This window comes from Spea bombifrons, chromosome 4, assembly GCF_027358695.1.
Source record: "Spea bombifrons isolate aSpeBom1 chromosome 4, aSpeBom1.2.pri, whole genome shotgun sequence".
Taxonomy (NCBI): domain Eukaryota; kingdom Metazoa; phylum Chordata; class Amphibia; order Anura; family Pelobatidae; genus Spea; species Spea bombifrons.
This window is the reverse complement of record NC_071090.1, coordinates 110,615,121-110,639,704: the sequence shown is the minus strand read 5'-3', so window position 1 is coordinate 110,639,704 and position 24,584 is coordinate 110,615,121. Positions and strand designations below refer to the sequence as shown.

General features: G+C 44.3%; 1 protein-coding gene and 26 non-coding genes across 27 annotated transcripts; 1 reads left to right on the top strand and 26 right to left on the bottom strand.

The window, feature by feature from the left end:
- Positions 1–3,252: 3,252 nt before the first annotated feature.
- LOC128491712 (olfactory receptor 476-like) lies at positions 3,253–4,779 on the top strand. Its single transcript, XM_053464024.1, has 2 exons — positions 3,253–3,342; positions 3,853–4,779. Exons 1-2 carry the CDS (start codon positions 3,253–3,255, stop codon positions 4,777–4,779), a joined length of 1,017 nt encoding a protein of 338 aa, XP_053319999.1.
- Positions 4,780–7,817: 3,038 nt separating this feature from the next.
- TRNAR-CCU (transfer RNA arginine (anticodon CCU)) lies at positions 7,818–7,890 on the bottom strand. Its single transcript has one exon. It is a non-coding gene; the product is annotated as a tRNA-Arg (tRNA).
- Positions 7,891–8,594: 704 nt separating this feature from the next.
- Positions 8,595–8,666, bottom strand: TRNAE-CUC (transfer RNA glutamic acid (anticodon CUC)). The gene has a single exon. It is a non-coding gene; the product is annotated as a tRNA-Glu (tRNA).
- A 453-nt stretch (positions 8,667–9,119) lies between these two features.
- TRNAE-CUC (transfer RNA glutamic acid (anticodon CUC)) lies at positions 9,120–9,191 on the bottom strand. Its single transcript has one exon. It is a non-coding gene; the product is annotated as a tRNA-Glu (tRNA).
- Positions 9,192–9,362: 171 nt separating this feature from the next.
- Positions 9,363–9,455, bottom strand: TRNAI-UAU (transfer RNA isoleucine (anticodon UAU)). The gene is given in 2 exon segments: positions 9,363–9,398; positions 9,418–9,455. It is a non-coding gene; the product is annotated as a tRNA-Ile (tRNA).
- Positions 9,456–9,819: 364 nt separating this feature from the next.
- TRNAR-CCU (transfer RNA arginine (anticodon CCU)) lies at positions 9,820–9,892 on the bottom strand. The gene has a single exon. It is a non-coding gene; the product is annotated as a tRNA-Arg (tRNA).
- Positions 9,893–10,602: 710 nt separating this feature from the next.
- On the bottom strand, positions 10,603–10,674 carry TRNAE-CUC (transfer RNA glutamic acid (anticodon CUC)). The gene has a single exon. It is a non-coding gene; the product is annotated as a tRNA-Glu (tRNA).
- A 453-nt stretch (positions 10,675–11,127) lies between these two features.
- TRNAE-CUC (transfer RNA glutamic acid (anticodon CUC)) lies at positions 11,128–11,199 on the bottom strand. Its single transcript has one exon. It is a non-coding gene; the product is annotated as a tRNA-Glu (tRNA).
- Positions 11,200–11,370: 171 nt separating this feature from the next.
- Positions 11,371–11,463, bottom strand: TRNAI-UAU (transfer RNA isoleucine (anticodon UAU)). The gene is given in 2 exon segments: positions 11,371–11,406; positions 11,426–11,463. It is a non-coding gene; the product is annotated as a tRNA-Ile (tRNA).
- A 364-nt stretch (positions 11,464–11,827) lies between these two features.
- TRNAR-CCU (transfer RNA arginine (anticodon CCU)) lies at positions 11,828–11,900 on the bottom strand. The gene has a single exon. It is a non-coding gene; the product is annotated as a tRNA-Arg (tRNA).
- A 1,235-nt stretch (positions 11,901–13,135) lies between these two features.
- TRNAE-CUC (transfer RNA glutamic acid (anticodon CUC)) lies at positions 13,136–13,207 on the bottom strand. The gene has a single exon. It is a non-coding gene; the product is annotated as a tRNA-Glu (tRNA).
- Positions 13,208–13,378: 171 nt separating this feature from the next.
- On the bottom strand, positions 13,379–13,471 carry TRNAI-UAU (transfer RNA isoleucine (anticodon UAU)). Its single transcript is given in 2 exon segments — positions 13,379–13,414; positions 13,434–13,471. It is a non-coding gene; the product is annotated as a tRNA-Ile (tRNA).
- Positions 13,472–13,835: 364 nt separating this feature from the next.
- On the bottom strand, positions 13,836–13,908 carry TRNAR-CCU (transfer RNA arginine (anticodon CCU)). The gene has a single exon. It is a non-coding gene; the product is annotated as a tRNA-Arg (tRNA).
- A 710-nt stretch (positions 13,909–14,618) lies between these two features.
- Positions 14,619–14,690, bottom strand: TRNAE-CUC (transfer RNA glutamic acid (anticodon CUC)). Its single transcript has one exon. It is a non-coding gene; the product is annotated as a tRNA-Glu (tRNA).
- Positions 14,691–15,386: 696 nt separating this feature from the next.
- Positions 15,387–15,479, bottom strand: TRNAI-UAU (transfer RNA isoleucine (anticodon UAU)). Its single transcript is given in 2 exon segments — positions 15,387–15,422; positions 15,442–15,479. It is a non-coding gene; the product is annotated as a tRNA-Ile (tRNA).
- A 364-nt stretch (positions 15,480–15,843) lies between these two features.
- Positions 15,844–15,916, bottom strand: TRNAR-CCU (transfer RNA arginine (anticodon CCU)). Its single transcript has one exon. It is a non-coding gene; the product is annotated as a tRNA-Arg (tRNA).
- Positions 15,917–17,394: 1,478 nt separating this feature from the next.
- On the bottom strand, positions 17,395–17,487 carry TRNAI-UAU (transfer RNA isoleucine (anticodon UAU)). Its single transcript is given in 2 exon segments — positions 17,395–17,430; positions 17,450–17,487. It is a non-coding gene; the product is annotated as a tRNA-Ile (tRNA).
- A 365-nt stretch (positions 17,488–17,852) lies between these two features.
- TRNAR-CCU (transfer RNA arginine (anticodon CCU)) lies at positions 17,853–17,925 on the bottom strand. The gene has a single exon. It is a non-coding gene; the product is annotated as a tRNA-Arg (tRNA).
- A 710-nt stretch (positions 17,926–18,635) lies between these two features.
- Positions 18,636–18,707, bottom strand: TRNAE-CUC (transfer RNA glutamic acid (anticodon CUC)). The gene has a single exon. It is a non-coding gene; the product is annotated as a tRNA-Glu (tRNA).
- A 453-nt stretch (positions 18,708–19,160) lies between these two features.
- On the bottom strand, positions 19,161–19,232 carry TRNAE-CUC (transfer RNA glutamic acid (anticodon CUC)). The gene has a single exon. It is a non-coding gene; the product is annotated as a tRNA-Glu (tRNA).
- Positions 19,233–19,403: 171 nt separating this feature from the next.
- On the bottom strand, positions 19,404–19,496 carry TRNAI-UAU (transfer RNA isoleucine (anticodon UAU)). Its single transcript is given in 2 exon segments — positions 19,404–19,439; positions 19,459–19,496. It is a non-coding gene; the product is annotated as a tRNA-Ile (tRNA).
- A 364-nt stretch (positions 19,497–19,860) lies between these two features.
- On the bottom strand, positions 19,861–19,933 carry TRNAR-CCU (transfer RNA arginine (anticodon CCU)). The gene has a single exon. It is a non-coding gene; the product is annotated as a tRNA-Arg (tRNA).
- A 1,478-nt stretch (positions 19,934–21,411) lies between these two features.
- Positions 21,412–21,504, bottom strand: TRNAI-UAU (transfer RNA isoleucine (anticodon UAU)). The gene is given in 2 exon segments: positions 21,412–21,447; positions 21,467–21,504. It is a non-coding gene; the product is annotated as a tRNA-Ile (tRNA).
- A 364-nt stretch (positions 21,505–21,868) lies between these two features.
- On the bottom strand, positions 21,869–21,941 carry TRNAR-CCU (transfer RNA arginine (anticodon CCU)). Its single transcript has one exon. It is a non-coding gene; the product is annotated as a tRNA-Arg (tRNA).
- Positions 21,942–22,651: 710 nt separating this feature from the next.
- Positions 22,652–22,723, bottom strand: TRNAE-CUC (transfer RNA glutamic acid (anticodon CUC)). Its single transcript has one exon. It is a non-coding gene; the product is annotated as a tRNA-Glu (tRNA).
- A 696-nt stretch (positions 22,724–23,419) lies between these two features.
- TRNAI-UAU (transfer RNA isoleucine (anticodon UAU)) lies at positions 23,420–23,512 on the bottom strand. Its single transcript is given in 2 exon segments — positions 23,420–23,455; positions 23,475–23,512. It is a non-coding gene; the product is annotated as a tRNA-Ile (tRNA).
- Positions 23,513–23,877: 365 nt separating this feature from the next.
- On the bottom strand, positions 23,878–23,950 carry TRNAR-CCU (transfer RNA arginine (anticodon CCU)). Its single transcript has one exon. It is a non-coding gene; the product is annotated as a tRNA-Arg (tRNA).
- Between the last annotated feature and the right edge of the window lie 634 nt (positions 23,951–24,584).

Sequence of the window (24,584 nt, the reverse complement as noted above, 5' to 3'; positions counted from 1 at the left end):
TATGGGGCAGAGTGGCATATAGGGAGGTATAAGGCATTTCAGGAGGCAGAGTGCTCTATTAAATGCCCCCTTAACGTCACTCCAGAAATGCCCTATGCCCCCATTTAACACACACACACACCCTATACCCCCATTTAACTAACACACACACGACCCCGATTAGAAGACGAGGGGTATTTTTCAGAGCATTTGTTCTGAAAAAAACCTCGTCTTATAATCGAGCAAATACGGTATATATTGTTTTTATTTGGGGGGTGCTTTTTTTTAAATATTTTTTGGAACTGGAAGGTTCTCCTGATGGTGACATCAGTGGGAAATTATTTTTACATGTTACCATTTATTTTATTTTTTAACTTTTTTATTTTTGTATTACTATTATTATTTTTTACACTTATTTTACTAATCACATTGTGACATGACGGTCCTGGCACGTCAATTGTCACTAACTGGATGTTAGTGCATGACGTGCTCAGACCATCAACTGTCCCGTATTCCGTAGCCAGGTTATTTTGGTGGGTTTGCCAATAGTCAGCATTCTATAATAAAGTCCACCAAAGGGTTAACAAGAGGCTGTGGTATGAACACGGTATAAAGGAAGGCAGGAAAGAACATTACACTATGTCCTTGGAAGAAGCTGCACCCAGCCAAACACATCAACGTCATCGGAAGGGCGGAGCCACACAAAAGGGGGCAGAGCCACACACAAACCCGGAAGTTCCGCTGAATAGAGCAGAACACATGGAGATCGCGACTCCAGAACTCTGACTTTTTTTTGTCACTGTATGGGACTCACGTTACAAGCGGACCATTTACTCCTGGGACATCTTAGGAGACTAAAGACAAGTATCCAGAAATTAAGGTGATACTTGCTGTATTTAAATTGAATTTTTATATTAAAGGGTTTTATTATTATTATTATTATTATTGTTTGGCTCCCCCTGCTCTCTGCACTCCTGCCTACATCTGAGAATCTGTCTGACATCCACCAGACCTTAAGGATTTTCTGGAAACACATATACCGAGTGCCGATATCTTTGAGCCTGGATCATAGGGCTCATTAAGTGTTACTCCAAGAGGGATACAATAGTGATACATCCAGAATTTTACCGATGTGTCTATACCATGTTGCTTTTTATTTTTTGTTGCATATGTATCTTTGGAGATTGATCAATCTTGGCGATGTATATACCGTTTTTGTCATGAACCTGGTAAGCAGGTCAGGTAGGAGTCCAGTCGCAGGGGATACAAGGGGTTCTGTCTGTACCCCACGATGCATGACGGTTAGTACAGACAGGCGCAATAAAACACAGCACAGGCAGAATACTTTGTAAGGTACTGTATTAAAGAAGGTGACAGGAACAACAAGTACAGGAGGTAAGTCTCTAGGCAGAAAGCCCACTGGCAGGGCGGACGGCAGGATGCCCACTGGCAGGGCGGACAGCAGGATGCCCACTGGCAGGGAGGACGGCAGGATGCCCACTGGCAGGGAGGACGGCAGGAACAACACAGGGTTAGGTACAGGGCCAAAGCAGAGCGGTCCAAACACATTAATGCAAAGGCCCTGAATGAAGGGCAGGGCAGGTTTATATTGGCCGGGTTCCACTCAGGTAATCAGACTCAGCTGTCCCAAGCAATCAATAGCTGGTGCTCCAGAGAAGGAAGAGCGGCCACTAGTGTGTGCAGACACACATAACAGCAAATAATTATTGCATGGTCCGGGCTAGTAGGGTGGAATCCTGACAGTTTTTTTCTTACAGAAGTGAATTTGTTTTTGCGCACCCTCATTGGTGTTTTTCCATTATAGATTCTAATATTTGTCCTGAGTTTATAAAGATCCAATTTTTTCATTTTTTTATTTTTATTTATTTTTTGCACGTTATAGGGTAATAATACAAGCAGCCTATTGCTATTTCACACATTTTGTTTCCAAATTGTTGAACCAATGTCCTATTTGGGGCGTCTTTGAAGCCGGCCAATTCAATTTACCTCATCACACTATATTTTTTTTGAAAACTAGACCCACCCAAGTATTTCAGATGCTGATATTTTAATTCTTTCCATCCACTATTTCTACCACAAAGTCAAAAGTTTGTGGTAGACATTTTTACAGTCATACTGCCAATGTATAGGTTTGTCGGTTTGTTTGGGGGCTAAAATCCCACATTTGGCACATGAGCAATTCAGTTTTTAACTTGGAATTTTGGTCATTCTTCCCCCATGTCCTATTAGGGACATCTTTGAAGTAGGCCGATTCAATTTACCTCATGAAACCGTATATTTTTGAAAATTAGACACTCCAGGGTATTTCAAATGATGGTATTTTAACACTTTACACACAAAGTTTGTGGTTGTAACTTAATTGTACAAAAAATCCCTATATCCCTCATATGGGGCTAGATATGATTTTCTTAAGAAAAGTATATTTATATATTATATAAAATTACTGTTTTTAGTTTGTTTTGCTTTCTCATTTTTTTATCTTTAGACTGCTCTCTATTCAAGAGCAGTGCTTAATGTATAGAAATCTATTTTTGGGTCTTACATGGCCCTAATGGATCTCTATGAGCACCGGTAAACAACTGTGATGTAACTGGTAACATCACCTCTTGGGGTGATCAGCAACCTTTTGGGTTCCACTGTGCAATATGGTAGAATCCTGTCAGGAGCCCTGTGATCATAGGGCTGCAGTATACCCTCACACACACAGTGACTGATCGCACATTGTGCTATTAATACAAAGTGAATAATACATCAATGAACAATAATATGAACCGGAGGGCTGCGGGGCCAACATCCCCCGATCAGTGGCTGGATCCTCCCCGGCAGCATGCTACTCGTGTAGCATGCTGCCGGGGAGGATCCAGCCACTGATCGGGTGATGTTGGTGATGTTTCTCGTGCCACTTTGTGTATCATGTTATAAGCTGCATTGATGGAACCAGGTGACCTAAAGGATTAAAGTGCCAGAGCCGCCCAACCACCTCCACTCTGGTCCTGACAAGCATACAAGTGTTGAGGGAGAAATGAGATAGCAGGTAAGCTTCAAAAAAGCTAAATTCAAAAGAATGACCATTTCAGTTTTCTTCTTATGAACGGAGCTGGATAAAAATATTGACCTGTGTCACTAGTGTAATTCTTTAGAAATCCAACATACATTTGAGAAAACATTTTTTTTTTAAAACCATTTGATGATAATTAGCTGTCTAGTCTCTTTGGAACCACTTGGTAGGAGATCTCTTGAGAATTCTTAATGATGGCAGGAGAAAACGAAAAAACTATAAAAGATAGCTTGTTACTGGCCTGGACAATCATTGCAAGAACATTGACAGACCCTATAGACATGGTAAGATTTATTAACACCTATTTCCTTTACATGCTTAGAATGCGCAATTCAGTCTCTTCTCTTGCAAAGTTCTTCTCTTATCCATTGAAGGTTTTGAAGTCTTATTGGTCACAAAATGGGCAGATGACTCTGCATTCAGATTTCATGTTTCTATATTTCTAACCATCACTTTCTGCTCTGCATCACAGATAACTGATATTTAGTTGTAAGTTAAAGAGACATATTTTTAAAGACTGGGATACATAGGAAACCAGAGTGTAGAAATTGTATGTAGAGGATTAAACCTTTAGACAGGTAGAATGCTTTTGTATCTATAGATTCGTAAAATTGCATTGGCTCCTTTAACTCTTTCACAGAAATCTTATCATTACGTCTGCAAACTATTAGTTGCATTTAAACAATTTTTTTCTGGCATAGGCCCCTTAAAAAAAAAAGACATTTCTAAGGTTTCTATACTGGTTTTAAAACAAATATACTTTAGAGATTGATTTGATCATGCGTTAACTGCAGCATCTGAAGAACAAGACAACCATCCATGAATTCTGGATTCTTGGATTTGAGAATATTCACAACATTTTATTCTTACCTTTTCTTTTGTTTCTAATAATTTATTTTTTAACTTTGTCTGCTAATTTCACAATCATATCACTGGTCATCGCATGTCGCCAAATCAACGCTCCGATGTACTTCTTCCTCAGCCACCTGTCTTTCAACGACATCCTTCTCTCCACAACCATCGAACCTGAAATGCTCCACATTATATTGAGAGAAGGAAGCGCTATATCCCGGACTGGGTGCTTCACTCAATTATACTTTTTCTCTGTGTCTGCTACTAATGAGTGTTTCCTCCTCACCGTGATGTCCTACGATCGATATTTGGCCATCTGTAACCCATTGCGTTATTCCTCCATCATGGACCTCAAGCTTTGTATTGTTCTTGCAACATCTTCTTGGGCATGTGCAATGCTTTTTGCTTTACCACATATTGTTCTTTTGCAGAAGATGACATTTTGTGGGTCATATAAGATTAACCATTTTTATTGTGACCTTCTTCCACTTCTTAGACTTTCTTGCTCAGAAACATCGACTATTGAAACTGTAAGTGCGGTCAACTCTCTGCCAATATTATTTCTACCATTAATTTTCATCTCTGTGACGTATGCGAACATCATTGTCGCCATCCTCCGGATCTCTGCCTCGGCTGGTAGACGAAAAGCCTTCTCCACCTGCAGCTCCCACCTGACCGTGGTCTGTATGTATTATGGGTCAATTGTGTTTAATTATCTGGTTCCATCTGAAGGACAATACTCAGGGTTACAAAAAATGGTTTCTGTCTGTTATACTATTGTGACCCCACTGCTAAACCCCTTAATATACAGCCTAAGGAACAAAGAGATCACAAGGGCACTAATGAAATGTACCTTAAAAAATACATAAAGTAAAAGTTACAGTATATACTAAAATGTGCTTTTATAGTAGAATAACTAGATTAAAAAAAAACCTGCAATATCATAAATGTGGTGGGAAGATGTTTTTCATGGCAAATTAAGTTATTTATCTGTACCTAGTCTGAGGCAACCTAGGCATCACACCACATCGTCAGTCAAAATAAAGTCAACCGGAAAAATTTGACACTGAGAGTGGAGTCAAGGTCAGTTGGAAGTCAAGTTAAGCTCTTGGGTGGAAAGACAAAACTCCCCGCCGATCCCTGTCTCTTTGAATTCCAGATGTCTACAATGGCATTAAAATGATGTAGCCGCTAAATAAATGCTTTAAATTTACCTTTTAGTCCCATTCATGGTTGTCCAACAAAGCCATTACATCATCCTCATTGGCCGCTTGGCTTTCTCAAAAGTAAAACCTAAAAGACAACTGAATATTAATAAATGGCATAAAAAAAATCAATTCCTTGACCAATGGCTGTGGATTACAAAATGGCTGCTGGTTGCACATATGTCTTTATTGTTAAAAGGGCCCAATTTTTCCATTATTTCCCAGTATGTGCCAAATAAAAAACACAAAAGCAATGGAAACAAAATATCTTATTATTTCAAAGTATGTATCCAAAACATCTGGCTGTATATACATGCAGATAAAATATACATTTCCACAAAAAATTATTCATTTGTTTGTTAATATAATTAAATATTCAGTATATATGTTTGTTTATTGTTATTTGTGAGTCCTGGGATGCCAGATAGCTCACCATGACGGATTCCCGCGAGTTAGCTGGGACCCGGCAATTGTTTTTGCATGTCGAATATTAATATTGTCTTAACCCAGGGCCGGCCCGACAATTGAGCCGAGTGGGGCAACTGCTTCAGGCGGCACTTTTGAAGGGGTGGCACTTTGCCGCCCCAAGCCCTTTTTTTTTAAAGCGGAAGAGAGAGAGAGGGGCGCCGAGTGGTTTTCACTTACCAAGTTGTCAGTACCCGCTCGGCGCCCCTCTCTCTCTCTGCTCTGCGAGCCCTCTAGCTCGGTCTCGGTGCCGGCTTGTAATGCTGAGCGCCGGAAGATGACGTCATTTCCGGCACTCAGCATTACAAGCTGGCACGGAGACCTAGCAGGTAGACTCGCCGCAGGACTGCTGAAAGGTAAGTACAAGGGGGGGGTAGGTAAGTCCTTTCAGCCACCGCTTCATTAAGGAAAATAATAATTAAAAATAAAGATTATTTATATATTTTAAAATGATACAAGGCTCCCCAGGACCCCTATGAACCAAGCTGTGCCTTCCCCTGACTCACTCATTAATTTACTAGTTGTATAGTTCTTGTTAGGCGTGATTCCTGTTTTTTATGTCTCGATGTACTTACGTCTTGTGTATTGTTCCGGCTACAAAGTGCATTCCTTAGTATGCAGGGTTCCCGTGTATGACCTGGCTTCATCTGGCTACCCTGACTTCACTGAGCTCTGTACTCCAGACCCTCGGCTTGTCTGATTATTGCCCACTTTAGTTACTGACTTTGGCTTGTTTTTTTTGAATTACGTCTTTTGGGTCACAATTTTATTACCTTCCTTTTGCCTTAATAAAGAAGTCGTTATATTTTACATTCCTGTGTCTTTCTGGTTCCTTGTCCCTTACAGAGAGTAACGCAGAGAGCATCTGAGAGAGCGTGTGAGAGTGTGTGACAGTGAATTTTGTTTCTAAATGCGAAAACCCCTCTAAATTTCATCGGAACGGAAAGGACAGGAAACAAAATGTGTTGACCAAAAACATCATGGACTGAAAAACGAAACAAAAATATTGTCTACATCATTTTTAATCATTTTTTGTCAACGTGCACAAGTCTCAAAGACAAAAATATGGCTGCTGAACCACAGCAGTTAGGACAATACCTTTGTGCAGTTAGTAGTCTATGTGAGACATAGGTTTGTATTTGTTATTGGATCTTGTGCTTAATAAAAGCCAGACCTTAATAAATTAACTGCTTTTTTTTCCTGGTCGTCATTTGACAAAAAAATCATGCATTCACTGCATTCCTTCTGCTAAGGAAATCACTAACCATTTTAGTGAATGGGGTGAGGGGCTCAAGCTCGCATTGCTCTTACCCGAGCAAGACACTGGACCTGCACGGTGTAACGCAATTCCCAAGACAGCCGCCAATATGCAAGTTTTTTTACGCCAGGAATCGATTCCACTCGAAATCCATGTCCCAAAACCACCCCTTTAAGCATGGCTCTACAAGCTTGCATGGGAATCACAAAGCTTTCCACACGCCTATTTTGAAAGAAAAAACAGACAATTGGCTTGTGGACTGAAAAGGCTTCAAGCGAACTTTGGTCAAGCTACCTTTCTTAATGTGCAAGAAGCCTTTTCATCAATTTTCGCTGTCCCACAGAGGAGCGTTAAGTTTGCAAGTGACAAAACAAGAAAACCGAGTGTAAGGTGACACCAGCACGAAGCTCCAGTGGCGCAAGTTTTATTTGAAAGACTTTTTAAGGGATGATGTGCAGGAATATATTTTCTCCGATATTTTCATCAGTATACTTTAACACGACTTAATGAAGGAGCGATCGTGGTTCTTGCACATTATCCCTTAAAAATCTTTCAAATAAAACTTGAAAGCTTAAAGGGAAGTGCTCCAGGTGAGGCTTGAACTCACAACCTCGGCATTGCTCAACAAATACTGCCTTATAAGTACCGCGCGCTAACCGATTACGCCACTTAACGCTCCTCTGTGGGACAGCGAAAATTGATGAAAAGGCTTCTTGCACATTAAGAAAGGTAGCTTGACCAAAGTTCGCTTGAAGCCTTTTCAGTCCACAAGCCAATTGTCTGTTTTTTCTTTCAAAATAGGCGTGTGGAAAGCTTTGTGATTCCCATGCAAGCTTGTAGAGCCATGCTTAAAGGGGTGGTTTTGGGACATGGATTTCGAGTGGAATTGATTCCTGGCGTAAAAAAAACCTTGCCTACCGGCAGATGTCTTGCCAATGGCGTTACACTGGGCCAAACCATTCACTTGCTCGGTTAAGAGCACCCCAGATGGGACTCGAACCCACAATCCCTGGCTTAGGAGGCCAGTGCCTTATCCATTAGGCCACTGGGGCATGTGGTAGCAGCACTGGCTGGTTTTGGTGGCTGCAAACTAGGTTCAGAGAGCCCTCATTATGACTCTAGTTTGTTGCCCGACATACGAGATCGACTGATCGCTCTGGGCTAAAACAGTCAATTAGAAAAAACCAAGCAAACACTACTTTTGGAATGTCTTTTGAAAAGAGCCCCAAAAATTGGACGTTCCTCTGGAAAATCACCTCTTTGGCACCTGCTTGATTTGCCTGGTTGACTTCTACTGGGAGTGCTACTGAGCATGTGCAAGACGTTTGCATACTAAGACTTCCTGGTTTTCAATAGACGCTTCAAGGTGAGCACGTCAAGGAGGCGCAGGTCTCATTTTCAAAGTCCAATAACCAAAGAACGCATGCAGCAAATACGTTTGGAGTCCAGGCAAAACGGACCCTAACGTGCACTAAAATATCAATCTGCAATTTGGGGGACTGGACTGAAGGACTCTTGTTTTCTCCCAGACTGAGCTTCCAATTGTGCTTCCTGTCACGGTGTCATAACTTGCACTCTGACAACAGTGCAAACACCACTCTTGTGATGCTCTTTTCAACTTCCTGTCCCAAGCCTGGAACCAGATGTGCAGCCTTCTCAAATTGTTATAAAAGCTTGCGGGGCCATTCGGACCAACTTCTCTGCTCCTCTTTATGTAAACATTTCTCCTCATCTTTGTTGTGCTTTATTAAAAACCTTCCCTGACCGGGAATCGAACCCGGGCCGCGGCGGTGAGAGCGCCGAATCCTAGCCACTAGACCACCAGGGAATCGCTGGCGAGTGCTCTGAAGCCATGAGCTCTCCCAGCAGTTCTTAGCCGCGATCAGTCCTTCATTGAGCCGTGTTCACGTCTACTACTGATAAGGTGGGAGACAATATATCCTTGCACATTATCCCTTAAAAATCTTTCAAATAACTTCCACACCACAGATGTTGAGGCTCACTAAGTCTTTCATCCAGTGGCGGGGATTTTGGTCTCGTTTTAAAGATTAGCACCATTTATGCTTTTTGCCAAACTTTTGGCACCATGCCAAATGAGAGAGACTCCTTGAAGATTGTAAAATTCCTTGTTCCAATATTAATCTCTCAGGATTAAAACTTGAAATCAGATGCGCAGACTTTTCAACTTGTTAGAAAAGCTCGCGGGACCATTCGGACCAACTTCTCTGCTCCTCTCCATGTAAACATTTCTCCTCATCTTTGCTGTACTTTATTAAAAACATTCCCTGACCGGGAATCGAACCCGGGCCGCGGCGGTGAGAGCGCCGAATCCTAGCCACTAGACCACCAGGGAATCGCTGTTGGTTGGTTTGGAACCATGAACTCTCCCAGCAGTTCTTAACCGCGGTCAGTGCTTCATTAAGCCGTGTTAACGTCTACTAATGAAAATATTGGAGAAAATATATTCCTGCACATTATCCCTTAAAAAAATCTTTCAAATAAAACTTGAAAGCTTAAAGTGAAGTGCTCCAGGTGAGGCTTGAACTCACAACCTCGGCATTGCTCAACAAATACTGCCTTATAAGTACCGCGCGCTAACCGATTGCGCCACTGGAGCGTCGTGCTGGTGTCAGCTTACACTCGGTTTTCTTGTTTTCTCACTTGCAACCTTAACGCTCCTCTGTGGGACAGCGAAAATTGATGAAAAGGCTTCTTGCACATTAAGAAAGGTAGCTTGACCAAAGATCGCTTGAAGCCTTTTCAGTCCACAAGCCAATTGTCTGTTTTTTCTTTCAAAATAGGCGTGTGGAAAGCTTTGTGATTCCCATGCAAGCTTGTAGAGCCATGCTTAAAGGGGTGGTTTTGGGACATGGATTTCGAGTGGAATTGATTCCTGGCGGAAAAAAAAAACCTTGCCTACCGCCAGATGTCTTGCCAATGGCATTACACTGGGCCGAAACGGTCACTTGCTCAATTGAGAGCACCCCAGATGGGACTCGAACCCACAATCCCTGGCTTAGGAGGCCAGTGCCTTATCCATTAGGCCACTGGGGCATGTGGTAGCAGCACTGGCTGGTTTTGGTGGCTGCAAACTAGGTTCAGAGAGCCCTCATTATGACTCTAGTTTGTTGCCCGACATACGAGATCGACTGATCACTCTGGGCTAAAACAGTCAATTAGAAAAAAAAACAACCAAGCAAACACTACTTTTGGAATGTCTTTTGAAAAGAGCCCCAAAAATTGGACGTTCCTCTGGAAAATCACCTCTTTGGCACCTGCTTGATTTGCCTGGTTGACTTCTACTGGGAGTGCTACTGAGCATGTGCAAGACGTTTGCATACTAAGACTTCCTGGTTTTCAATAGACGCTTCAAGGTGAGCACGTCAAGGAGGCGCAGGTCTCATTTTCAAAGTCCAATAACCAAAGAACGCATGCAGCAAATACGTTTGGAGTCCAGGCAAAACGGACCCTAACGTGCACTAAAATATCAATCTGCAATTTGGGGGACTGGACTGAAGGACTCTTGTTTTCTCCCAGACTGAGCTTCCAATTGTGCTTCCTGTCACGGTGTCATAACTTGCACTCTGACAACAGTGCAAACACCACTCTTGTGATGCTCTTTTCAACTTCCTGTCCCAAGCCTGGAACCAGATGTGCAGCCTTCTCAAATTGTTATAAAAGCTTGCGGGGCCATTCGGACCAACTTCTCTGCTCCTCTTTATGTAAACATTTCTCCTCATCTTTGTTGTGCTTTATTAAAAACCTTCCCTGACCGGGAATCGAACCCGGGCCGCGGCGGTGAGAGCGCCGAATCCTAGCCACTAGACCACCAGGGAATCGCTGGCGAGTGATCTGAAGCCATGAGCTCTCCCAGCAGTTCTTAACCGCGATCAGTCCTTCATTGAGCCGTGTTCACGTCTACTACTGATAAGGTGGGAGACAATATATCCTTGCACATTATCCCTTAAAAATCTTTCAAATAACTTCCACACCACAGATGTTGAGGCTCACTAAGTCTTTCATCCAGTGGCGGGGATTTTGGTCTCGTTTTAAAGATTAGCACCATTTATGCTTTTTGCCAAACTTTTGGCACCATGCCAAATGAGAGAGACTCCTTGAAGATTGTAAAATTCCTTGTTCCAATATTAATCTCTCAGGATTAAAACTTGAAATCAGATGCGCAGACTTTTCAACTTGTTAGAAAAGTTCGCGGGACCATTCGGACCAACTTCTCTGCTCCTCTCCATGTAAACATTTCTCCTCATCTTTGCTGTACTTTATTAAAAACGTTCCCTGACCGGGAATCGAACCCGGGCCGCGGCGGTGAGAGCGCCGAATCCTAGCCACTAGACCACCAGGGAACTGCTGTTGGTTGGTTTGGAACCATGAACTCTCCCAGCAGTTCTTAACCGCGGTCAGTGCTTCATTAAGCCGTGTTAACGTCTACTAATGAAAATATTGGAGAGAATATATTCCTGCACATTATCCCTTAAAAAAATCTTTCAAATAAAACTTGAAAGCTTAAAGGGAAGTGCTCCAGGTGAGGCTTGAACTCACAACCTCGGCATTGCTCAACAAATACTGCCTTATAAGTACCGCGCGCTAACCGATTGCGCCACTGGAGCTTCGTGCTGGTGTCAGCTTACACTCGGTTTTCTTGTTTTCTCACTTGCAACCTTAACGCTCCTCTGTGGGACAGCGAAAATTGATGAAAAGGCTTCTTGCACATTAAGAAAGGTAGCTTGACCAAAGTTCGCTTGAAGCCTTTTCAGTCCACAAGCCAATTGTCTGTTTTTTCTTTCAAAATAGGCGTGTGGAAAGCTTTGTGATTCCCATGCAAGCTTGTAGAGCCATGCTTAAAGGGGTGGTTTTGGGACATGGGTTTCGAGTGGAATTGATTCCTGGCGGAAAAAAAAAACCTTGCCTACCGGCAGATGTCTTGCCAATGGCGTTACACTGGGCCGAAACGGTCACTTGCTTGATTGAGAGCACCCCAGATGGGACTCGAACCCACAATCCCTGGCTTAGGAGGCCAGTGCCTTATCCATTAGGCCACTGGGGCATGTGGTAGCAACACTGGCTGGTTTTGGTGGCTGCAAACTAGGTTCAGAGAGCCCTCATTATGACTCTAGTTTGTTGCCCGACATACGAGATCGACTGATCGCTCTGGGCTAAAACAGTCAATTAGAAAAAAAAACAACCAAGCAAACACTACTTTTGGAATGTCTTTTGAAAAGAGCCCCAAAAATTGGACGTTCCTCTGGAAAATCACCTCTTTGGCACCTGCTTGATTTGCCTGGTTGACTTCTACTGGGAGTGCTACTGAGCATGTGCAAGACGTTTGCATACTAAGACTTCCTGGTTTTCAATAGACGCTTCAAGGTGAGCACGTCAAGGAGGCGCAGGTCTCATTTTCAAAGTCCAATAACCAAAGAACGCATGCAGCAAATACGTTTGGAGTCCAGGCAAAACGGACCCTAACGTGCACTAAAATATCAATCTGCAATTTGGGGGACTGGACTGAAGGACTCTTGTTTTCTCCCAGACTGAGCTTCCAATTGTGCTTCCTGTCACGGTGTCATAACTTGCACTCTGACAACAGTGCAAACACCACTCTTGTGATGCTCTTTTCAACTTCCTGTCCCAAGCCTGGAACCAGATGTGCAGCCTTCTCAAATTGTTATAAAAGCTTGCGGGGCCATTCGGACCAACTTCTCTGCTCCTCTTTATGTAAACATTTCTCCTCATCTTTGTTGTGCTTTATTAAAAACCTTCCCTGACCGGGAATCGAACCCGGGCCGCGGCAGTGAGAGCGCCGAATCCTAGCCACTAGACCACCAGGGAATCGCTGGCGAGTGCTCTGAAGCCATGAGCTCTCCCAGCAGTTCTTAACCGCGATCAGTCCTTCATTGAGCCGTGTTCACGTCTACTACTGATAAGGTGGGAGACAATATATCCTTGCACATTATCCCTTAAAAATCTTTCAAATAACTTCCACACCACAGATGTTGAGGCTCACTAAGTCTTTCATCCAGTGGCGGGGATTTTGGTCTCGTTTTAAAGATTAGCACCATTTATGCTTTTTGCCAAACTTTTGGCACCATGCCAAATGAGAGAGACTCCTTGAAGATTGTAAAATTCCTTGTTCCAATATTAATCTCTCAGGATTAAAACTTGAAATCAGATACGCAGACTTTTCAACTTGTTAGAAAAGCTCGCGGGACCATTCGGACCAACTTCTCTGCTCCTCTCCATGTAAACATTTCTCCTCATCTTTGCTGTACTTTATTAAAAACATTCCCTGACCGGGAATCGAACCCGGGCCGCGGCGGTGAGAGCGCCGAATCCTAGCCACTAGACCACCAGGGAATCGCTGTTGGTTGGTTTGGAACCATGAACTCTCCCAGCAGTTCTTAACCGCGGTCAGTGCTTCATTAAGCCGTGTTAACGTCTACTAATGAAAATATTGGAGAAAATATATTCCTGCACATTATCCCTTAAAAAAATCTTTCAAATAAAACTTGAAAGCTTAAAGGGAAGTGCTCCAGGTGAGGCTTGAACTCACAACCTCGGCATTGCTCAACAAATACTGCCTTATAAGTACCGCGCGCTAACCGATTGCGCCACTGGAGTGTCGTGCTGGTGTCAGCTTACACTCGGTTTTCTTGTTTTCTCACTTGCAACCTTAACGCTCCTCTGTGGGACAGCGAAAATTGATGAAAAGGCTTCTTGCACATTAAGAAAGGTAGCTTGACCAAAGTTCGCTTGAAGCCTTTTCAGTCCACAAGCCAATTGTCTGTTTTTTCTTTCAAAATAGGCGTGTGGAAAGCTTTGTGATTCCCATGCAAGCTTGTAGAGCCATGCTTAAAGGGGTGGTTTTGGGACATGGGTTTCGAGTGGAATTGATTCCTGGCGGAAAAAAAAAACCTTGCCTACCGGCAGATGTCTTGCCAATGGCATTACACTGGGCCGAAACGGTCACTTGCTCGATTGAGAGCACCCCAGATGGGACTCGAACCCACAATCCCTGGCTTAGGAGGCCAGTGCCTTATCCATTAGGCCACTGGGGCATGTGGTAGCAGCACTGGCTGGTTTTGGTGGCTGCAAACTAGGTTCAGAGAGCCCTCATTATGACTCTAGTTTGTTGCCCGACATACGAGATCGACTGATCGCTCTGGGCTAAAACAGTCAATTAGAAAAAAAAACAACCAAGCAAACACTACTTTTGGAATGTCTTTTGAAAAGAGCCCCAAAAATTGGACATTCCTCTGGAAAATCACCTCTTTGGCACCTGCTTGATTTGCCTGGTTGACTTCTACTGGGAGTGCTACTGAGCATGTGCAAGACGTTTGCATACTAAGACTTCCTGGTTTTCAATAGACGCTTCAAGGTGAGCACGTCAAGGAGGCGCAGGTCTCATTTTCAAAGTCCAATAACCAAAGAACGCATGCAGCAAATACGTTTGGAGTCCAGGCAAAACGGACCCTAACGTGCACTAAAATATCAATCTGCAATTTGGGGGACTGGACTGAAGGACTCTTGTTTTCTCCCAGACTGAGCTTCCAATTGTGCTTCCTGTCACGGTGTCATAACTTGCACTCTGACAACAGTGCAAACACCACTCTTGTGATGCTCTTTTCAACTTCCTGTCCCAAGCCTGGAACCAGATGTGCAGCCTTCTCAAATTGTTATAAAAGCTTGCGGGGCCATTCGGACCAACTTCTCTGCTCCTCTTTATGTAAACATTTCTCCTCATCTTTGTTGTGCTTTATTAAAAACCTTCCCTGACCGGGAATCGAACCCGGGCCGCGGCGGTGAGAGCGCCGAATCCTAGCCACTAGACCACCAGGGAATCGCTGGCGAGTGCTCTGAAGCCATGAGCTCTCCCAGCAGTTCTTAACCGCGATCAGTCCTTCATTGAGCCGTGTTCACGTCTACTACTGATAAGGTGGGAGACAATATATCCTTGCACATTATCCCTTAAAAATCTTTCAAATAACTTCCACACCACAGATGTTGAGGCTCACTAAGTCTTTCATCCAGTGGCGGGGATTTTGGTCTCGTTTTAAAGATTAGCACCATTTATGCTTTTTGCCAAACTTTTGGCACCATGCCAAATGAGAGAGACTCCTTGAAGATTGTAAAATTCCTTGTTCCAATATTAATCTCTCAGGATTAAAACTTGAAATCAGATGCGCAGACTTTTCAACTTGTTAGAAAAGCTCGCGGGACCATTCGGACCAACTTCTCTGCTCCTCTCCATGTAAACATTTCTCCTCATCTTTGCTGTACTTTATTAAAAACATTCCCTGACCGGGAATCGAACCCGGGCCGCGGCGGTGAGAGCGCCGAATCCCAGCCACTAGACCACCAGAGAATCGCTGTTGGTTGGTTTGGAACCATGAACTCTCCCAGCAGTTCTTAACCGCGGTCAGTGCTTCATTAAGCCGTGTTAACGTCTACTAATGAAAATATTGGAGAAAATATATTCCTGCACATTATCCCTTAAAAAAATCTTTCAAATAAAACTTGAAAGCTTAAAGTGAAGTGCTCCAGGTGAGGCTTGAACTCACAACCTCGGCATTGCTCAACAAATACTGCCTTATAAGTACCGCGCGCTAACCGATTGCGCCACTGGAGCTTCGTGCTGGTGTCAGCTTACACTCGGTTTTCTTGTTTTCTCACTTGCAACCTTAACGCTCCTCTGTGGGACAGCGAAAATTGATGAAAAGGCTTCTTGCACATTAAGAAAGGTAGCTTGACCAAAGTTCGCTTGAAGCCTTTTCAGTCCACAAGCCAATTGTCTGTTTTTTCTTTCAAAATAGGCGTGTGGAAAGCTTTGTGATTCCCATGCAAGCTTGTAGAGCCATGCTTAAAGGGGTGGTTTTGGGACATGGATTTCGAGTGGAATTGATTCCTGGCGGAAAAAAAAAACCTTGCCTACTGCCAGATGTCTTGCCAATGGCATTACACTGGGCCGAAACGGTCACTTGCTCAATTGAGAGCACCCCAGATGGGACTCGAACCCACAATCCCTGGCTTAGGAGGCCAGTGCCTTAGCCATTAGGCCACTGGGGCATGTGGTAGCAGCACTGGCTGGTTTTGGTGGCTGCAAACTAGGTTCAGAGAGCCCTCATTATGACTCTAGTTTGTTGCCCGACATACGAGATCGACTGATCGCTCTGGGCTAAAACAGTCAATTAGAAAAAAAAACAACCAAGCAAACACTACTTTTGGAATGTCTTTTGAAAAGAGCCCCAAAAATTGGACGTTCCTCTGGAAAATCACCTCTTTGGCACCTGCTTGATTTGCCTGGTTGACTTCTACTGGGAGTGCTACTGAGCATGTGCAAGACGTTTGCATACTAAGACTTCCTGGTTTTCAATAGACGCTTCAAGGTGAGCACGTCAAGGAGGCGCAGGTCTCATTTTCAAAGTCCAATAACCAAAGAACGCATGCAGCAAATACGTTTGGAGTCCAGGCAAAACGGACCCTAACGTGCACTAAAATATCAATCTGCAATTTGGGGGACTGGACTGAAGGACTCTTGTTTTCTCCCAGACTGAGCTTCCAATTGTGCTTCCTGTCACGGTGTCATAACTTGCACTCTGACAACAGTGCAAACACCACTCTTGTGATGCTCTTTTCAACTTCCTGTCCCAAGCCTGGAACCAGATGTGCAGCCTTCTCAAATTGTTATAAAAGCTTGCGGGGCCATTCGGACCAACTTCTCTGCTCCTCTTTATGTAAACATTTCTCCTCATCTTTGTTGTGCTTTATTAAAAACCTTCCCTGACCGGGAATCAAACCCGGGCCGCGGCGGTGAGAGCGCCGAATCCTAGCCACTAGACCACCAGGGAATCGCTGGCGAGTGCTCTGAAGCCATGAGCTCTCCCAGCAGTTCTTAACCGCGATCAGTCCTTCATTGAGCCGTGTTCACGTCTACTACTGATAAGGTGGGAGACAATATATCCTTGCACATTATCCCTTAAAAATCTTTCAAATAACTTCCACACCACAGATGTTGAGGCTCACTAAGTCTTTCATCCAGTGGCGGGGATTTTGGTCTCGTTTTAAAGATTAGCACCATTTATGCTTTTTGCCAAACTTTTGGCACCATGCCAAATGAGAGAGACTCCTTGAAGATTGTAAAATTCCTTGTTCCAATATTAATCTCTCAGGATTAAAACTTGAAATCAGATACGCAGACTTTTCAACTTGTTAGAAAAGCTCGCGGGACCATTCGGACCAACTTCTCTGCTCCTCTCCATGTAAACATTTCTCCTCATCTTTGCTGTACTTTATTAAAAACATTCCCTGACCGGGAATCGAACCCGGGCCGCGGCGGCGAGAGCGCCGAATCCTAGCCACTAGACCACCAGGGAATCGCTGTCGGTTGCTTTGGAACCATGAACTCTCCCAGCAGTTCTTAACCGCGGTCAGTGCTTCATTAAGCCGTGTTAACGTCTACTAATGAAAATATTGGAGAAAATATATTCCTGCACATTATCCCTTAAAAAAATCTTTCAAATAAAACTTGAAAGCTTAAAGGGAAGTGCTCCAGGTGAGGCTTGAACTCACAACCTCGGCATTGCTCAACAAATACTGCCTTATAAGTACCGCGCGCTAACCGATTGCGCCACTGGAGCGTTGTGCTGGTGTCAGCTTACACTCGGTTTTCTTGTTTTCTCACTTGCAACCTTAACGCTCCTCTGTGGGACAGCGAAAATTGATGAAAAGGCTTCTTGCACATTAAGAAAGGTAGCTTGACCAAAGTTCGCTTGAAGCCTTTTCAGTCCACAAGCCAATTGTCTGTTTTTTCTTTCAAAATAGGCGTGTGGAAAGCTTTGTGATTCCCATGCAAGCTTGTAGAGCCATGCTTAAAGGGGTGGTTTTGGGACATGGATTTCGAGTGGAATTGATTCCTGGCGGAAAAAAAAAAACCTTGCCTACCGCCAGATGTCTTGCCAATGGAATTACACTGGGCCGAAACGGTCACTTGCTCAATTGAGAGCACCCCAGATGGGACTCGAACCCACAATCCCTGGCTTAGGAGGCCAGTGCCTTATCCATTAGGCCACTGGGGCATGTGGTAGCAGCACTGGCTGGTTTTGGTGGCTGCAAACTAGGTTCAGAGAGCCCTCATTATGACTCTAGTTTGTTGCCCGACATACGAGATCGACTGATCGCTCTGGGCTAAAACAGTCAATTAGAAAAAAAAACAACCAAGCAAACACTACTTTTGGAATGTCTTTTGAAAAGAGCCCCAAAAATTGGACGTTCCTCTGGAAAATCACCTCTTTGGCACCTGCTTGATTTGCCTGGTTGACTTCTACTGGGAGTGCTACTGAGCATGTGCAAGACGTTTGCATACTAAGACTTCCTGGTTTTCAATAGACGCTTCAAGGTGAGCACGTCAAGGAGGCGCAGGTCTCATTTTCAAAGTCCAATAACCAAAGAACGCATGCAGCAAATACGTTTGGAGTCCAGGCAAAACGGACCCTAACGTGCACTAAAATATCAATCTGCAATTTGGGGGACTGGACTGAAGGACTCTTGTTTTCTCCCAGACTGAGCTTCCAATTGTGCTTCCTGTCACGGTGTCATAACTTGCACTCTGACAACAGTGCAAACACCACTCTTGTGATGCTCTTTTCAACTTCCTGTCCCAAGCCTGGAACCAGATGTGCAGCCTTCTCAAATTGTTATAAAAGCTTGCGGGGCCATTCGGACCAACTTCTCTGCTCCTCTTTATGTAAACATTTCTCCTCATCTTTGTTGTGCTTTATTAAAAACCTTCCCTGACCGGGAATCGAACCCGGGCCGCGGCGGTGAGAGCGCCGAATCCTAGCCACTAGACCACCAGGGAATCGCTGGTGAGTGCTCTGAAGCCATGAGCTCTCCCAGCAGTTCTTAACCGCGATCAGTCCTTCATTGAGCCGTGTTCACGTCTACTACTGATAAGGTGGGAGACAATATATCCTTGCACATTATCCCTTAAAAATCTTTCAAATAACTTCCACACCACAGATGTTGAGGCTCACTAAGTCTTTCATCCAGTGGCGGGGATTTTGGTCTCGTTTTAAAGATTAGCACCATTTATGCTTTTTGCCAAACTTTTGGCACCATGCCAAATGAGAGAGACTCCTTGAAGATTGTAAAATTCCTTGTTCCAATATTAATCTCTCAGGATTAAAACTTGAAATCAGATGCGCAGACTTTTCAACTTGTTAGAAAAGCTCGCGGGACCATTCGGACCAACTTCTCTGCTCCTCTCCATGTAAACATTTCTCCTCATCTTTGCTGTACTTTATTAAAAACGTTCCCTGACCGGGAATCGAACCCGGGCCGCGGCGGTGAGAGCGCCGAATCCTAGCCACTAGACCACCAGGGAATCGCTGTTGGTCGGTTTGGAACCATGAACTCTTCCAGCAGTTCTTAACCGCGGCCAGTGCTTCATTAAGCCGTGTTAACGTCTACTAATGAAAATATTGGAGAAAATATATTCCTGCACATTATCCCTTAAAAAAATCTTTCAAATAAAACTTGAAAGCTTAAAGGGAAGTGCTCCAGGTGAGGCTTGAACTCACAACCTCGGCATTGCTCAACAAATACTGCCTTATAAGTACCGCGCGCTAACCGATTGCGCCACTGGAGCTTCGTGCTGGTGTCAGCTTACACTCGGTTTTCTTGTTTTCTCACTTGCAACCTTAACGCTCCTCTGTGGGACAGCGAAAATTGATGAAAAGGCTTCTTGCACATTAAGAAAGGTAGCTTGACCAAAGTTCGCTTGAAGCCTTTTCAGTCCACAAGCCAATTGTCTGTTTTTTCTTTCAAAATAGGCGTGTGGAAAGCTTTGTGATTCCCATGCAAGCTTGTAGAGCCATGCTTAAAGGGGTGGTTTTGGGACATGGATTTCGAGTGGAATTGATTCCTGGCGGAAAAAAAAAACCTTGCCTACCGCCAGATGTCTTGCCAATGGCATTACACTGGGCCGAAACGGTCACTTGCTCAATTGAGAGCACCCCAGATGGGACTCGAACCCACAATCCCTGGCTTAGGAGGCCAGTGCCTTATCCATTAGGCCACTGGGGCATGTGGTAGCAGCACTGGCTGGTTTTGGTGGCTGCAAACTAGGTTCAGAGAGCCCTCATTATGACTCTAGTTTGTTGCCCGACATACGAGATCGACTGATCGCTCTGGGCTAAAACAGTCAATTAGAAAAAAAAACAACCAAGCAAACACTACTTTTGGAATGTCTTTTGAAAAGAGCCCCAAAAATTGGACATTCCTCTGGAAAATCACCTCTTTGGCACCTGCTTGATTTGCCTGGTTGACTTCTACTGGGAGTGCTACTGAGCATGTGCAAGACGTTTGCATACTAAGACTTCCTGGTTTTCAATAGACGCTTCAAGGTGAGCACGTCAAGGAGGCGCAGGTCTCATTTTCAAAGTCCAATAACCAAAGAACGCATGCAGCAAATACGTTTGGAGTCCAGGCAAAACGGACCCTAACGTGCACTAAAATATCAATCTGCAATTTGGGGGACTGGACTGAAGGACTCTTGTTTTCTCCCAGACTGAGCTTCCAATTGTGCTTCCTGTCACGGTGTCATAACTTGCACTCTGACAACAGTGCAAACACCACTCTTGTGATGCTCTTTTCAACTTCCTGTCCCAAGCCTGGAACCAGATGTGCAGCCTTCTCAAATTGTTATAAAAGCTTGCGGGGCCATTCGGACCAACTTCTCTGCTCCTCTTTATGTAAACATTTCTCCTCATCTTTGTTGTGCTTTATTAAAAACCTTCCCTGAACGGGAATCGAACCCGGGCCGCGGCGGTGAGAGCGCCGAATCCTAGCCACTAGACCACCAGGGAATCGCTGGCGAGTGCTCTGAAGCCATGAGCTCTCCCAGCAGTTCTTAACCGCGATCAGTCCTTCATTGAGCCGTGTTCACGTCTACTACTGATAAGGTGGGAGACAATATATCCTTGCACATTATCCCTTAAAAATCTTTCAAATAACTTCCACACCACAGATGTTGAGGCTCACTAAGTCTTTCATCCAGTGGCGGGGATTTTGGTCTCGTTTTAAAGATTAGCACCATTTATGCTTTTTGCCAAACTTTTGGCACCATGCCAAATGAGAGAGACTCCTTGAAGATTGTAAAATTCCTTGTTCCAATATTAATCTCTCAGGATTAAAACTTGAAATCAGATGCGCAGACTTTTCAACTTGTTAGAAAAGCTCGCGGGACCATTCGGACCAACTTCTCTGCTCCTCTCCATGTAAACATTTCTCCTCATCTTTGCTGTACTTTATTAAAAACATTCCCTGACCGGGAATCGAACCCGGGCCGCGGCGGTGAGAGCGCCGAATCCCAGCCACTAGACCACCAGAGAATCGCTGTTGGTTGGTTTGGAACCATGAACTCTCCCAGCAGTTCTTAACCGCGGTCAGTGCTTCATTAAGCCGTGTTAACGTCTACTAATGAAAATATTGGAGAAAATATATTCCTGCACATTATCCCTTAAAAAAATCTTTCAAATAAAACTTGAAAGCTTAAAGTGAAGTGCTCCAGGTGAGGCTTGAACTCACAACCTCGGCATTGCTCAACAAATACTGCCTTATAAGTACCGCGCGCTAACCGATTGCGCCACTGGAGCTTCGTGCTGGTGTCAGCTTACACTCGGTTTTCTTGTTTTCTCACTTGCAACCTTAACGCTCCTCTGTGGGACAGCGAAAATTGATGAAAAGGCTTCTTGCACATTAAGAAAGGTAGCTTGACCAAAGTTCGCTTGAAGCCTTTTCAGTCCACAAGCCAATTGTCTGTTTTTTCTTTCAAAATAGGCGTGTGGAAAGCTTTGTGATTCCCATGCAAGCTTGTAGAGCCATGCTTAAAGGGGTGGTTTTGGGACATGGATTTCGAGTGGAATTGATTCCTGGCGGAAAAAAAAAACCTTGCCTACTGCCAGATGTCTTGCCAATGGCATTACACTGGGCCGAAACGGTCACTTGCTCAATTGAGAGCACCCCAGATGGGACTCGAACCCACAATCCCTGGCTTAGGAGGCCAGTGCCTTATCCATTAGGCCACTGGGGCATGTGGTAGCAGCACTGGCTGGTTTTGGTGGCTGCAAACTAGGTTCAGAGAGCCCTCATTATGACTCTAGTTTGTTGCCCGACATACGAGATCGACTGATCGCTCTGGGCTAAAACAGTCAATTAGAAAAAAAAACAACCAAGCAAACACTACTTTTGGAATGTCTTTTGAAAAGAGCCCCAAAAATTGGACGTTCCTCTGGAAAATCACCTCTTTGGCACCTGCTTGATTTGCCTGGTTGACTTCTACTGGGAGTGCTACTGAGCATGTGCAAGACGTTTGCATACTAAGACTTCCTGGTTTTCAATAGACGCTTCAAGGTGAGCACGTCAAGGAGGCGCAGGTCTCATTTTCAAAGTCCAATAACCAAAGAACGCATGCAGCAAATACGTTTGGAGTCCAGGCAAAACGGACCCTAACGTGCACTAAAATATCAATCTGCAATTTGGGGGACTGGACTGAAGGACTCTTGTTTTCTCCCAGACTGAGCTTCCAATTGTGCTTCCTGTCACGGTGTCATAACTTGCACTCTGACAACAGTGCAAACACCACTCTTGTGATGCTCTTTTCAACTTCCTGTCCCAAGCCTGGAACCAGATGTGCAGCCTTCTCAAATTGTTATAAAAGCTTGCGGGGCCATTCGGACCAACTTCTCTGCTCCTCTTTATGTAAACATTTCTCCTCATCTTTGTTGTGCTTTATTAAAAACCTTCCCTGACCGGGAATCGAACCCGGGCCGCGGCGGTGAGAGCGCCGAATCCTAGCCACTAGACCACCAGGGAATCGCTGGCGAGTGCTCTGAAGCCATGAGCTCTCCCAGCAGTTCTTAACCGCGATCAGTCCTTCATTGAGCCGTGTTCACGTCTACTACTGATAAGGTGGGAGACAATATATCCTTGCACATTATCCCTTAAAAATCTTTCAAATAACTTCCACACCACAGATGTTGAGGCTCACTAAGTCTTTCATCCAGTGGCGGGGATTTTGGTCTCGTTTTAAAGATTAGCACCATTTATGCTTTTTGCCAAACTTTTGGCACCATGCCAAATGAGAGAGACTCCTTGAAGATTGTAAAATTCCTTGTTCCAATATTAATCTCTCAGGATTAAAACTTGAAATCAGATACGCAGACTTTTCAACTTGTTAGAAAAGCTCGCGGGACCATTCGGACCAACTTCTCTGCTCCTCTCCATGTAAACATTTCTCCTCATCTTTGCTGTACTTTATTAAAAACATTCCCTGACCGGGAATCGAACCCGGGCCGCGGCGGCGAGAGCGCCGAATCCTAGCCACTAGACCACCAGGGAATCGCTGTCGGTTGCTTTGGAACCATGAACTCTCCCAGCAGTTCTTAACCGCGGTCAGTGCTTCATTAAGCCGTGTTAACGTCTACTAATGAAAATATTGGAGAAAATATATTCCTGCACATTATCCCTTAAAAAAATCTTTCAAATAAAACTTGAAAGCTTAAAGGGAAGTGCTCCAGGTGAGGCTTGAACTCACAACCTCGGCATTGCTCAACAAATACTGCCTTATAAGTACCGCGCGCTAACCGATTGCGCCACTGGAGCGTTGTGCTGGTGTCAGCTTACACTCGGTTTTCTTGTTTTCTCACTTGCAACCTTAACGCTCCTCTGTGGGACAGCGAAAATTGATGAAAAGGCTTCTTGCACATTAAGAAAGGTAGCTTGACCAAAGTTCGCTTGAAGCCTTTTCAGTCCACAAGCCAATTGTCTGTTTTTTCTTTCAAAATAGGCGTGTGGAAAGCTTTGTGATTCCCATGCAAGCTTGTAGAGCCATGCTTAAAGGGGTGGTTTTGGGACATGGATTTCGAGTGGAATTGATTCCTGGCGGAAAAAAAAAAACCTTGCCTACCGCCAGATGTCTTGCCAATGGAATTACACTGGGCCGAAACGGTCACTTGCTCAATTGAGAGCACCCCAGATGGGACTCGAACCCACAATCCCTGGCTTAGGAGGCCAGTGCCTTATCCATTAGGCCACTGGGGCATGTGGTAGCAGCACTGGCTGGTTTTGGTGGCTGCAAACTAGGTTCAGAGAGCCCTCATTATGACTCTAGTTTGTTGCCCGACATACGAGATCGACTGATCGCTCTGGGCTAAAACAGTCAATTAGAAAAAAAAACAACCAAGCAAACACTACTTTTGGAATGTCTTTTGAAAAGAGCCCCAAAAATTGGACGTTCCTCTGGAAAATCACCTCTTTGGCACCTGCTTGATTTGCCTGGTTGACTTCTACTGGGAGTGCTACTGAGCATGTGCAAGACGTTTGCATACTAAGACTTCCTGGTTTTCAATAGACGCTTCAAGGTGAGCACGTCAAGGAGGCGCAGGTCTCATTTTCAAAGTCCAATAACCAAAGAACGCATGCAGCAAATACGTTTGGAGTCCAGGCAAAACGGACCCTAACGTGCACTAAAATATCAATCTGCAATTTGGGGGACTGGACTGAAGGACTCTTGTTTTCTCCCAGACTGAGCTTCCAATTGTGCTTCCTGTCACGGTGTCATAACTTGCACTCTGACAACAGTGCAAACACCACTCTTGTGATGCTCTTTTCAACTTCCTGTCCCAAGCCTGGAACCAGATGTGCAGCCTTCTCAAATTGTTATAAAAGCTTGCGG